Below are 14,630 nucleotides of genomic sequence, written 5' to 3' on the forward strand. Positions count from 1 at the left end.
AACTGTGGAAAGTTTGTAGTCCCGAGTGTTAAAAACATGCATTTACATTTTCATATTTAATCAAATACCCATTTCTCTAATGAGATTCAGCTAAAAGCACCGTGCTAAACAATCTTGTTTATATCACATTTTATCAGATGAATCCACTTTACTTTTGGTAGATATTTTTAGTTGGTGATAGTCTTGTTAAATAAAATTTACATTGTTGTATGCTTCCTATGAGTAGTTAAACTGTCAAAAAATATTGCCAGCATTTTGCTCTCATCTTTGTTTGTTTCCATCTCTGTTTTTTCTTCTTTCACTGATCTTAAATAGTTCATTTTCTATGTTAATAATTTGAAGCATTATAGATTGGTTTTGTATTATTTTTGTTTTCAAAATATGTTATAGAGTCATTTATTGGTACAGAATGTAATTTAAATGTAGGTTTATGTCTCACCATTTTGAACAAAGGTTGTCTGTGAGTATTTGGGTACACACAAACAAATGTGCACTTGCCCCAATTTTTCCTCATATAATTAATTCCAAACTTCATAGTGGGTAAAATTTCTGACCTTCATGATTAAAGATCTGTACTATAAACAGCAAAGTACCACAATTCCACACTCAAAGGACTGGGAAATTTTCCTGTTTATCATAATACAAGGAATAATTAAATGTCACTAAAGTAAAGGGGGTATTAAAGTGGAGTAACCCCTGCAAGTTGAACTTGTTTGTTCACAGAAATATGCTAACTGGTTTCTATTGTGTAGTGTAACGCAGGTCAACAATGGTTCAAATCTAGGTCAGATTGAGTCATAAAAGCCATACAAAGTTCATCTGCTGATTAGTCTGGTCAACTATATCACCACAATTGAATTTGTCTGCTTCCTAATTTTTTGTGCTCTTATAGTATGCTTGTTTTTTCCACTGAGAACAAGTTCATTCTCATCCAGAAGTGTATATAAAAATTAATAAATACACATTTCACAACTGTATTCTTGTTCAAATTATTGATGGTTACAGTGGATATTTGTGATACAAGGTATTCTATCCACAATTGTTATTATTCATCTCTAGCTCTCTACTACAGCTTGTCTCTTGTCCTGTCTCGGTCGCAGCAGATGGCCGCCCCTCCCTGAGCCTGGTTCTGCTGGAGGTTTCTTCCTGTTAAAAGAGAGTTTATCCTTTCCACTGTTGCCAAAGTGCTTGTTCATAAGGGGTCATCTGATTGTTCGGGTTTCTCTGTATTATTGTCGGGTCTTTACTTTACAATATCAAGCGCCTTGATGTGACTGTTGTTGTGATTTAGCACTATGAATGAAACTGAAAATAACTTCCTGGTGTGATTGCCCTGAGTGGCATATTGGCAGTGGTTACATACTGAAAGATCCTAGATAGATGCATGGATTTCCCAATGGGATTCTGGCTTCCTCCTGTGGTCCTAACATACATGGTAGGTTATTTGAGTGAGTGAACATCTTACCCAATGTAGCTAATGAGAAAATCAAAAGTGCTTGTAGGTTCTGTGTGTCACTTCTATAGAGCCTCATCCAATAGTTGGTTTAAGTCTGAAAAGTGGTTTCTATAGAAACCACTTTCCAGACTGAACATACTAACTATATAATAACCATATAATAACTATATAATAATAATAACTATAACTACATAATTAATAACTATACACTGAACATACTAGCAACAGTATGTTACTGTTGTTAAACACAGAGTTACTGAAATACCAACTATAGTTGGTATTTCAGTAACTCTGTGTTTGCATGCATTTAGCTTCTCATAAGTAGTGTGTTTAATTGCTAGCCAGGTTTAAACCTATGAGGTCATCAGTGATGACCCCAAGGTGTGGGGGTGTGTGTGGGTGCGTGGGGGTGTGTGTGTGTGAGTGTGCATGTGCACTTCCTACAAGGTGTTTAATTCATTAATTCTGTAAATTCCTTTAGTTTGTTCTGTTGCTTTGGAAATGAAGATGGACAGGAACGGTTTCAGGCTTGCTATCATTGCACTGCATATGTCACACATGGGAAGGTGATGGAAGAGAAGAGAACCATAGTGGGTTCATCAGTAGGGCAATGACTTTCTTCCTATTCTCCATCACACACATACACCCTGGGGACATGCGACACAGCATGCTGCCATGCATTAAGGAGTGTGTATGTGTGCTTGTGAGTGTGCAGATATACCAAATGAGCACCTTCTGGTTGCTCCGGCTCAATGAGTGACTGTGAAGGGAAAGGTGTAAATAATAGAAAGAGAAGGAGACAGTAGAGTGGCTCCACTTACAATCCACAGACCAAATAGGTTCTTTTGAGATTAACCTCTTAACCAGGTCACTAGCGAAGACATAAAATTATGATTTGTAATTTAGCCACATGCTAAACAGGCATGCTTAGTTTTTTCTGGTTTGAGAAACTAGCAGATTTAACATTTCTAATTAACTGTCGTTCAACCATTTTGCCCATATGCATCTTCTATCAAGATATCACTTCATTCAATTCACTATGCCTTAACTACTTTACAGTTTCTTCAGTTAACTGAGGTTTGTGAGAATTATTTATGCATATGTGTCGTTTGGAGCCTGCCAAGGCATTTAAAAAATATTGAGCATCTTGAGCTTTTACATTTTCAGCCATTCTGTTGTTTGCTGGTGCACTTGACATTATTGTCCTGTTGCATGACCCAATTTTTGGTCTGGTTTTAGCAGTTACATGACCTCACATTGACTCTAAAATATTTTACTATTGTTACAGGAAAAATGATTCTATGTTTCTTTACCTTCTTTTAAATGTACAAAGATGCCTTTTGTCTGCCCTCTCCCTATGGTTAGATTAGTTTAGAATTATCTTTTTAGACTTTCCCAGCAAACACATCTTGTTTCTGGGACATATTGTTTTAGATTGTTTTATCTTCCCTAGCTCTCTGCTGACGAGACTAGCACCATATATGGAGTTGTTTTATTTTATCTGTTTATTATTTGTTATCCTGTTCTCACTGTCTCTGTGCTCTGTGCCTATAAAAATTACCAAGCCACTGTGCATGGTGTGAGTTGTTCTTAGCAGCTCACCCGTGTACACGTTTGATAAAGAAAGTAACTTTGTCTCATTGTGTCTTTATTTCTCCTGGGTCTTTTACAGAGTTTTCCCCCAACAACTATACTGAGGAATTTATAGTCAGCTCAGTGACTGCAAAGGGCTCAGGTCCTGTTTACAAGACAAGCCCAAATTATTACCCCTAAACCACCATTATTGACAGTGGTATGAGTATGATGTGTATGGTTACATTCCCTAACTGTCAAAACTTGAGGGACTTGAGGCTAATAAAAAATGACTTTGAAAAAACAGATGCTTAGAGCAAACACTTGCAAACTTTTAAGGACTCCAATTTTTCAAAGTTTTTTTTTTTTTTTTTTGCTGGCATCATCCCATTTTGATTAGAGGAGCTTTAATCAGAGTTTTCCATTCCAACATTACTGAAGTCAACAGTATTTCTTCTGTCTGGTTCATCTCAGTAAAGGAAGGTAAAGTGGTGAAGAACTAACTAACTGCTCTCCCTGTGCAGAGATTAGTAGGTTGGCAGGATATGATGACAGTTAGGATGTAGTGTGGAGGGACGTATGTAGTTGGTAGGCTGACATCAGTCACCAAAATTGAAAATTACAACCACAAGAAACAAGCTAAACTAAGGACTTCCAGTGAAGATGTTCCCAGGACTGCTTTAGATAGACAAAACTAATTTGTCTGCTGTTGAATAACTGTTATTTAAAGCCTTAACATATTTACCCTTATTTACAAAATATTTTTTCACAATTTTTTACTTTTACGATCTACATTTTAACAAATATTACTACTTCCTTCTTACTTACATATTCTAAGCAGGCTCATTACTTTGAAAATATTTCAACATTTAGAGGGAGAAAACATAACAGACAGGCAAATCCTATTGCAGTCAGAGATTATTCATAGCACTGTGCTCAGATTCAAATCACCTGCATCAATGTCCACAGTTTGTGGAAGCAACTGTAAATATGGGGAAGTTCACAGTAATGCACTGTGTTTGACTGAAAGCGGTTGTGGCATTCATTGTAATTAATATTAATTAATAACTTGTCTATAGTGTTTGGCATCAGCAAAGGTGGCAGGACAACACAAGAGGCTTGGTCAGAGGCCAACAGGAGTGACACAGACCCTGTGGTGGGACCCAATGCAGACTTTTGTAGCAACCTGGATAAACAAAAGATCAGACTTTATTCTGGTGGAATACGGAGTCCTTGAAAAAGTCCAAAAGTCTCCAAAACACACACTCACAAAGCTGAACAAAACAGGGAGAACTGAACAGACTGAAATCACTGAATATTACAGATGATCTGACAATAAAGAAAGGAAGACAGTGTGATTGGGGCAGAGCGAAAACACTAATTTGTCTGCTGTTGAATAACTGTTAGTTTGCAGTTTGCAGTTTTCAGTTTTATTTGTCATATGCAAGTTAGCACAGGGTCAACATTGCAATGAAATGTGTTTGACGAGCAGCAGTCACTCAGCAGCATGATACAGTAGGAGAAAATATAATAAAAGAAAAGAAAATATTAAAGAAAATAGAAAAATAGTAAGGAGCCAAATATTAGAGAGACATGGTAAAAGAGAAAAGATGACTAAATATATATGTATCTATAAATATAAATATATGTACACTAGTGATTAAATAAGAAAATCTTGAAAAGAAATATGACGGGAGGGCAGATGGGATATTGCACAGGAATGAGCAGCAGAAAATTACAGTATTGCACTTTTTTAAATATAAATATCAATGACAATAAAGTGGAGTGACCAGTGCAGATTAAACAGAGTACTTGTGAAGCTGCAGGGTAGCTTCTGAGTGCTGTGTTGTGTGTGTTTAAGTGTTGTGGTTGAGGTGTTCTATGGCTTGGTGGTAAAAACTGTTTTTAAGTCTTGTAGTCCAAGCAGACAGGCTACTGTAACGTCTGCCAGATGGTAACAAGGAGAAGAGCTGATGTGCTGGGTGGCTGTGGTCCTTGATGATGCTGTGTGCTTTACGGAGGCATTGCTGGAGATAAATGTCCTGAATGGCAGGAAGCCTCGTGCCAGTGATGTGCTCTGCTGCCTTCACCACCCTCTGTAGTGATTTACGGCTGCTGGCAGAGCAGCGTCCGTACCAAACTGTGATGCAGCTCGTCAGCAAGCTCTCAATTGCACATCTGTAAAAATTTGAGGTGATGTTGGCATTCATGCTAAACTTCCTCAGCCTCCTCAGGAAGTAAAGCCGCTGGCGAGCTTTCCTGATAGCAGTGTCTGTGTGAAGGGTCCAGGAGAAGTCCTCAGTGATGTTGACTCCAAGGAATTTGAAGCTGCTGACCCTTTCGACCTTGACACCGTTGATGTGGATGGGCTGGTGTTCTCTGACTGGTCGTTTCCGGTAGTCCACTATCATCTCTCTAGTTTTGCTGATGTTGAGAGTCAGGTTATTTTCCAGGCACCACTCGTACAGCGCCATCACCTCCTCTCTATAGGCCGTCTCATCGTTGTCTGTGATGAGGCCTATGATGGTTGTGTCATCCGCAAACTTGATGATGATGTTGGACTCTTGTTTAGCAACACAGTCGTGTGTGAACAGGGAATATAGGAGGGGGCTAAGCACACAACCCTGTGGCGTACCTGTGTTTAGGATGAGTGATGATCCTAAACACAGGACCAGGTGTGCTTACCAACTCTCACCACTTGGGGCCTGTTTGTGAGGAAGTTTAGAATCCATCTGCAGATCGGTGTTCCCAGCCCAAGGTTGACGAGCTTCGTGGCAAGTTTTGAGGGGATGATGGTGTTAAATGCCGAGCTGTAGTCGATGAAGAGCATCCTTGCATATGTATTCCCTTTCTCCAGGTGAGTGAGGGTGGTGTGCGTTGCCAGGGCGATGGCATCCTCTGTGGCTCTGTTTGTCCGATAGGCAAACTGAAGAGGGTCCAGTGTGTCAGGGAGGGAGGAGCAGATACGACCTTTGACCAGCCGCTCCAGGCACTTCATGATGACGGATGTCAGTTAAACAGGACGGTAGTCATTCAGACAGTAGACCACTGATTTTTTGGGAACGGGAATGATGGTGGATGCTTTGAGGGACGTGGGGACCACTGACTGCCTCAGGGAGAGGTTGAAGATGTTGGTGAACACCTCTGCCAGCTCGTCTGCACACACTCTGAGTAGCCGGCCTGGGATGCCGTCTGGTCCTGGAGCTTTGTGAGGATTTACCTTTTTAAAGGTCCATCTCACAGCTTCTGTTTTCAGAGTTAGAGTTGCAGCCTCACTGTCCTCCTGAGGGTAGAGGATCTGCTATTATTATTATTTAAAGCCTTAACATATTTACCCTTATTTACAAAATATTTTTTCACAATTTTTTACTTTTACAATCTACATTTTAACAAATATTACTACTTCCTTCTTACTTACATATTCTAACCAGGCTCATTATTTTTAAAATATTTCAACATTTAGAGGGAGAAAACATAACAGACAGGCAGATCCTATTGCAGTCAGAGATTATTTATAGCACTGTGCTCAGATTCAAATCACCTGCATCAATGTCCACAGTTTGTGGAAGCAACTGTAAATATGGGGAAGTATAAGTCTTCTATGTAGAGAAGATGGAGTGGGAAAAGTTTGTTAATAACTCCTTTAGTACATCAGCAAGAAAACTTGGGATTGTCTTTGTTTGCCTTTCTGTATAAGTCACTGCTTGAGCCTAACATCTTAATCTTATTAATATTAGCATATAACCAGCTGTTGTTGTTTACCTGGGTTCTTGTCAGCTGTCTGGAGATGGGATGGGAATCTGCTGACAATAAGTAATTATAATTATATCTGTAATAATCAATGTTTTAATGTGTTAGGGTTAGGGTCGTCACCTTTGATGACTTAGACCTCGGAAGGTTTGTTGTCGTATATATGTGACTTTGGTTGGTTTGACTTCTTTTTTATTTAATGTCTAGAACTACCATGCACCATGCAAAAAAAAAGCTTTTGCTTTCCAAAACCTTTCAATGACCTCACTACCCTTTCTGCAAGAATTTGAGTAAGTCACACTCAAACAAAAATACCTTCTCCTAAAGCTAAACACATGGTGGCAAGCGTTTTGTCATGGTAATTTGAAAGACAGACACACACTTGGTTTCTTCTTTTCTCTGCCATTCTGAAAGCAATGAATGTCTTCACTAGATTGGAATCGGTGTGTGTGAGTATGTTCATTTTCTCTCTCTCTACAATTCCATTAGCTACTCTCTACTTATCTGTTTTTTTCCTGTATCTCCATCCATCCACTCTCAGGTCATTTTAAGGTTGGAAGGAAAACTGAGCTGCCTGCTTGCCACTGATGAAAATCTCTCATCGTCCCATCACTTGCTGTGTTTTCATCTTCACATGTATTTCCTGTGTTTCCTCTCCTCTTTGATCTCTGCACTTGTCAAAGCTTGATAAATGCATATGTACTGAATCTTCTCTTGCAGAGCTTACGCCATTCCAAAAGAGCTGCATTCAATATTTTTACTGGATTTTGCAAGTACAAATGTAAAAATAAAGACTGGTCTAGAAACACAGGCCCCAGAGAAAGCCTAAAAGCAAAACTGTTACGTTTATATATACATGGATCAAGCTTTTCCACTTATGAGCATTACAAAATATCAGATTCTTTGATTAAAAAGTCAGAGGCGCAAAATTATGTGCAAGGACAGGAAATCAGTTTAGTACAAAACTGAAGCTATATTTTAAGATTGAGTCTTGGTTAAATATTTGCTTATTTTAAAGATGTAAGTATTAATGTATTTCAGAATTTATGTATCGACTGCAATAATAAAGCTCGTTGAAAGATAACTCCCATTTCAGCCTCCACCTGGATTCTTGTCCATAGAAACTAACGCTAGGTTTGAATGTTTAAGTATTTTTCCTGGTTTTTTTTTAAGTATTACTTTCCTTGTCTTTCCAAATTGTTTTCCACCCTTGTGCTTGTCACTGATTGTGTTTATATCTTTTTACTCTTGTTTATAAGATGGTCTTTGTGTTTTGTCCACATGTCACCAGTACTAGTACTAGTATTCACTGGTGTGCTCCTCATTTGGGTTTTTGCCATTGCTGCTTTTAGTTTGCTTATCTAAAAAAACTAAACTAGCAAAGGCTGCTTGTATCTGAATTATTTTTCACCCTTAAGAATTGACTTTTATATTGTCACTTTTGCTTAGCCTTTTTACATAGACCAGTATGCAGGATAAAACAAAAACTTTTCCTAATGGGAAAAGTAGCGTCGGTGTGCTCGTAAAGTGGTGCCTTACCTTTATTATGTTCTAAAGGTTGAGTGTGGCTAAGGGGTTATAACAGGTTGACCTGCATGATAGCCAATTCAATGCTGTAGTCTCTTAGGAATGATAGATAAACAAATGGTTCCTTCAGCTGCCACCTTACATCTAAAAATTATGTGCAGTCAGCTGCAGGGTCGGGGTTCAGGAATTTCACAGTGTTGATTATTGAGATTTGCTTCATATCACCACTGCACCAGTCAGTATCAACTCTCTCTATCTCATGCTCGCACAGCATGTTAAGTGTTGTGGTGAACTGATGGTGCAGCTGATGTTTAGATGTTTAACTCACCATTAATATTGATCATTTCTTTAGATGGTGCATATGTTCAGCTGAGTGTGTGCGTGCGTGTGTGTGCGCGCGCGTGCGTGTGTGTGTGTGTGTGTGTGTGTGTGTGTGTGTGTGTGTGTGTGTGCGTGCGTGTGTGTGTGCGTGTGTGTGTGTGTGTGTGTGTGTGTGTGTGTAAGAATTCCAAGCGGTAGATTTGAAGAAAAGCAGCAGTGAAGTTTTGGTTTCCATGAAACTTGGGTTTATGATGTAGGCCGGTGAAGGTCAATCCTATGTCTAATTTTACTGTTATTAAATTATTAATTCTTGGTATTACTTTTTTTATCCTATTAAATAGGCTCTATGTGGGGAGTATACACAGTATCTATTCTTATCCAGTTGTATAAAGAGCTTTGAGTGCTCATGTACAGTAGAAAAGCAAGTCCATTAAGCTGTTTTCATTCTTCAACTCCAACCTCTGTCAGGATATTCAGACTAGGATACTGTCCCAAGTTTGCTCTTTCTCATGTGAAGCAAGAGCATGCAGGAGGCAGAACACAGACAGGTAACTCATTAGTTGACTACTTCTCACACCAAGAAGGTAGGTGAAAGGTCTTTTTTGTTTTGTTTTTTAATTGACAGAAACAGAAAATCTAATCTTATTTTATCAGACAAATCTGCCTACAGTCCCTTGACCTGAAATCCTGGACTGCAGCACTGCGCCCTCTGCTGCTTGAAAATAATATTTAACGGAAACTAGTCCCTTTTATTAGGTTTGGAGTGGTGCACAAGAATGTTGAATACAATTTTATTTTTTAAACATAATTACAATTATAATTACTGTTTTTGCTTTCATAACATTGTCAATAATAATAATAATAATAATAAATGTGTCCGTCTTCTAATTTTTGTATATTTGTACAGCAAAAAAATGAATTTAAAAGAACTGAAGACATACTTGCGTCAGTTGCTCTTGAATATTGTTATATTATAATGTGTACAAGCACATGTAAAAGGTGCGTGTGTGTGTGTGTGTGTGTGTGTGTGTGTGCATCTTATTTGTATATTTTTATATTATTTATATATATTTATATTCATTACAAGTAACCCTGAAATATTAAAAATAGCATTATTTTAATAATTAAAATAACATTCATATTCAAATGAATATCATGAATTATAAAATTAAAATACTTGTTTTTAAATATATTCTAATGAAAAGGTGTGTGCAGTAATTGCATAACATAATGGTAAATTAATAACAGAAAAACAAATAATTTAGGCAATTTATTTAGAGATGTAGGTTTTCTGGCATAGAATGAGTTGGTAACAGAAAATACAGAAAATAGTGAAAGGTCGATGTTTCAGACGGAAGATTAAAATAAATAAATAAATAAATACATTCAGAATAGAAATAAATCTTTCTCATGTAGCCAGGTTGCATATTTAAAATTATATCATATTGTGTTCACCAAATGACATTATATTTATGTATTTCCACACCATTTAGAGAGGTATTATATTACTTCATTTGGGTTCTTTTATGGTGTTGAAATCCCCTGCTGATGCTCTAGTGCTCTTACACACCAGCAGTCTGTGGTGTTCAACAGTTCCTGCAGTTATTTAGTGTTCAGCATTCTCCTTGACTTTATTACCTCAGAGCAGAGCTTCCCACGCATTCACTTATGTGTCACTACAGTTTTTCACTTCTACATTCAAACACACAAAGAGTAAACAGCTGTTGTATATTTGTAATGTTAATAAGGATCACTGCGGCTTGTGATATCTAACAAAAAGTTTCGCTTTCACGCTGGAGATCATTTACGCGAAGCCTCACAATGCCGACATCTGGTTGTTAGTACTGGCACTGCAGTCATAAAACATGACGAACATTATCTTTCAGTATAATTAAAATTAAATACATATTTTTTAAAGGACATGGGGAGAAATTAAATGAAATGTGTAATGAAATTATGTCTGTCCAAACTTCATATATATTTATATTCTTCCTATTGCTACATTTTTTTTCTTTACATTTTTTCAATTTTTACTCTTCTTAGCCTGTCTGAGACTAATTTGTTTCCTAGTCCAACAGTCAATGATATTTTAAGGAAGACCTCCTCCTTTTGGTTTTCTTTTTATATGACTGTGGGGATTTGTTTTGGGGGGGTTTCTTTTTTACTTTTTTGTTTGTTTTCATGCTTACCCCATCACTGTTTTGTATTGCTATTTTTAATTTTAGATTTTAATATGTTTCTAGATGTTTATCCTGTGACAAGATGTTTCCTCTAAAAGGCTTTAAATGTTTGTTAAAATGTTCATTTTAATAATAGTAGTAGTTGTTCTTCTTCTTCAAAACAAATACTAAAAGCTGCACCTTCATTGTTTTGCCACTAGATGTGGTAATTGTATAAGTTTAGCCAAATTTTAAACGTCAGGACTTTTACAAATACTTTTTGCAGCCACCAGTTGTCGTTTTCTGATGGAACTACAGTCATTATATGGCTGTTTCCATTTTTCTTATACTCAACAGAAGAACTGTGATATAAAGATGAACAGGCTCTTTATATTATTTGTCCTTCCGCTCTCTTCCACTTATTCAATTCAGGTTCGAGGTGGGTGAAGGGTGGGTGGAGCCTATTCCGGCTGCCATAGGGAGGGAGGGTGCGTCCTTGATAGCTTGCCAGTCATTCTGTTTCTCTGTGTTAACCCTGTGACAGACTGGCAACCCATCCAGGATTCACCATGGTCTGAGTTACTGGTACAAGAGCCAAGAGAGCAGCCTCACCCTAAAATCAGCAAGCTCTTTTAACTCCAGTCCTGCTCTTTCAGACTGGATTATGGGCTAAGAACGACAAAAATGCTTCATAGGACATGAGAGCTGGAAGGCAAGTTAATTCAAGAGAAATTGTAACGCACGTTAGTGTTCATTTTTGCCCAGCGTAACATGCACATTTCAGTGCTCACAGTCCTTTTATTTATACTATAACTTATTTGTACTGTCTGCTCCAAGCTTTCAGTTCTCCTGTAGACAACATTTTAACACATAGCTTTCTATGAATTGCCATCTTATTGCAGTGGAGGAGTTTGTGTCTCCCAGTGATCCCAGGAGCTATGTTGTTCCATGGCAGATTGATCCCAGGTGAAGGGCAAGACTGCAGTCGATTTACACTAACCTCCTGATAGAGTCTCTAGGGCGAGCATCTGGTGGGCCAAAAACACGACATGGGAACGTCTTCCTGTGAGTCCACCACCCACAGAAGTGGCCGTAAGGGGTTAAGTGCTTAGTGGATTGGGTGGCACTCAGAGGTGCAGGTCCTGATCCAGTTTGCAAAACAAGCTTGTAGTACACAGAATTTAACCTCACTGGTGGGGAAGGAGCCTGAGCTGGGAATGTGCAATGTTGACTTGGAGAAGGCATTCAACCAGGTTCCTCGGGGTATCTTGTGAAAAATGCATACATTTACCTTCATCCTGAGAACCAGGGATAGAAGACTAAAGAAGAACTACTTGTACCTGTAGAATGGAAAAGCTCCTGGGTTCTTTGAAGTCTCCAATATTTGGTGCACTCTGCAGGAGAAACATGTAGCTATATAAAGAGAAAGGAAACAGTCAGAGAAACTCTCCTTTTCAAATAATAACAGGAATACAGAAGGGAACGTTATTACGTTGTGTTTACTTAGTGCAAGCCAAGTGGGAACTTCTGGAGTTGAAAAATGATGCCTGCAAAGAAATACCAGAAACTGCAGTTTCTGTAAGCGAGTCAATCTCCATACACAAGTTACTGTTACTGCCATTACTACTTATGTCCTCTAGGGCTGCCACAAACGATTATTTTGATAGTCGACTAGTCACCGATTATTTTTGCGATTAGTCGACTAATCAGATCATCATCCGTTGGACGTAAAACTACAGCTTATTGCACCAGCAGCATCTGCTCTTATATAACTATCATTAGCTTACAGCTTTAAGTGTTTAAGGTCTGTGCTAACTAAAAATAAAGAAAAGATGATAGTTTATTAAATTTTAATGAAATTTGCAGATTGTTTCGGTGAAGTTTAATAAACTCCTTGCTATCTAAAATATAACAGGACACTGGAGTATATTCTGGAGCATCTCACACTTCTGATAATCAGTTGTCTGCTTGACGTTTATTCAGCTGTGTAAAAACTATAACTTTAATCTCAGACAAACTGATTTACTCAGGAACAAATAAAATACTAAAAAAAAGCCAAACAGTAACATTTTAAGTTATCTAAGTGACTCATATATATATTTAACCTGAGTAGCGAAAGACGGCGGTGGGTTTGAAAACGATTTGCGGGGAGTCCGGTGTTCTCACGGTGCTAGTGAGCCTAGCCCCCGGCTCGCTAACGAGCTAGTGGGTAACAGATGTCTCCGAAAATGTCGGAGCGCTTTTGAAAATATGTGGTGTCCTGATAAACTGAGCAGATATTTGAGGTTTACACAGCTACATTCTCGCCTGAAAATATGTTAAACGTTTATTTTGTGACCCAGAAAGAATAATAAGAGTAACATTAAAACTAACTAGCTGCCGCCATTGTTGGAAACTGCGCTGGGCCGCGCTATGAATTCTGGGACACAGCTGCTTCTTCTTCTTCTTCGGGGTTTAACGGTAGCTGACATCCTTGTACATGCAATGCTGCCATCTTCTGTTTCAGTCCGGTATTACACTCTTAAATCCTGCCACTTATTCCTGCGTCTTTTGTGATCTTACAAAGCTTCAAACGACGCGTCGACTATTAAATCAGTCGTCGACGATTTTGATAGTCGACGTAATCGTGACTAGTCGACAAATCGTGGCAGCCCTAATGTCCTCTAAATCTTTTGTTTGTGCTGTTGGTACCATTTTGCATTAGATCACTTTTTTTTTCTTTTTTTGTGAAAATAGCTTTATCCATCATCCATCCATCTTCTGCTGCTTTTCCGGGTCTGGATCGTGGGGCATACCCAAGCCACAAAGGAATGTAGTCCCTCCAGCCTGTCCTAGGTCTGCCCCAGGGCCTCACACCTGAATGACCAAACTCTTCACCCAAAACTCTTTACTAAGCTGCCAGAAATCTATTTACAGGCAGCTCATTATAACCACAAGGCTGGTCACATGGGATGTATTTAAACTCTGCATCGAATTCTAACCCAATTCTATTAGCCAGGTATCCGAGGAGATATGCATCACTGATGTAACTAGGCTTACCTTTGCATCCTTTACCATTAATGGAGGTTCTATTTAAACCTCATTGGACCATTTTACCATTATGTAACATGATATCCAGAAGCACTGCTTTTGCATTTCATCTCTGCCAAGAGCATGGCCAGGGATTGTTTGTTTTAGATAATCTCCAGAGTCAGCATCCTGAAAGAAACTGGTTTTGACCAGGGTTAACATTATGTCTTTGTCTTATGGCATCTGTCTATTATACACTGAGTAGCTGTACAAAAGAATGATAAATAATCAAAGTAGTCAACAAATAATTAATAAATATGTATGACTTATCACGTATAGGTATGGTTCTTAATGGTATGGCAAATGTTTTCCTAAAGTGAGGAGTGCTAACTAAGGGTAAATGTGCCCAGAAAAGCATCCATTGTTACCTAAAACAAAGAATTCAATTACTCTCAGCAAGCAAGGAAACACCTTCATTACAACATAGAACAGGATAAAGGACATAATAAATAAAACTGAACTGAACTGAATTAATGGTGGGACACACTACAATAAAACAGAGGAAAACCCCAACAATCAGACAACCCCCCATGAGCAAGCATTTGGTGACAGTGGGAAGGGAAAACTCCCTTTTAACAGGAGGAAACCTCCAGCAGAGCCAGGCACAGGGAGAGGCGGCCATTTGCCTCGACCGGTTGGGGGTGAGAGGAGGGAGACAGAAAAAAAGACACCAGGGTCACCTGATACAGCCCTAAGCTGTAACAAAAGGAAAAGTCTTAAGCCTAATATTCAAAGTAGAGAGGGTGTCTGTCTCCCAAATCCAAACTGCAGAAGAG

The 14,630-nt window shown here is 38.4% G+C and overlaps 1 protein-coding gene across 2 annotated transcripts; it reads right to left on the bottom strand.

Annotated features, from left to right (window-relative positions):
- Positions 1-4,363: 4,363 nt before the first annotated feature.
- LOC147331654 (uncharacterized) lies at positions 4,364-13,281 on the bottom strand. 2 transcript variants are annotated; one of them, XM_086287845.1, is made up of 4 exons: positions 12,891-13,281; positions 12,289-12,332; positions 12,126-12,198; positions 4,364-6,311 (listed from the first exon to the last, which is right to left on the bottom strand). In XM_086287845.1, exon 4 carries the CDS (start codon positions 5,500-5,502, stop codon positions 4,885-4,887), a length of 618 nt encoding a protein of 205 aa, XP_086143971.1. In that variant the 5' UTR covers positions 5,503-6,311; positions 12,126-12,198; positions 12,289-12,332; positions 12,891-13,281; the 3' UTR covers positions 4,364-4,884. The 2 variants fall into 2 exon arrangements, with proteins under 2 accessions (XP_086143971.1, XP_086143970.1); XM_086287844.1 differs by having other exon boundaries at positions 12,289-13,281.
- Between the last annotated feature and the right edge of the window lie 1,349 nt (positions 13,282-14,630).

Source organism: Aulonocara sp. 'chitande type north' Nkhata Bay, linkage group LG4, assembly GCF_057382095.1.
Source record: "Aulonocara sp. 'chitande type north' Nkhata Bay isolate Kocher_YH1m ecotype deep benthic linkage group LG4, A_spYH_male_GT1.1, whole genome shotgun sequence".
NCBI lineage: Eukaryota > Metazoa > Chordata > Actinopteri > Cichliformes > Cichlidae > Aulonocara > Aulonocara sp. 'chitande type north' Nkhata Bay.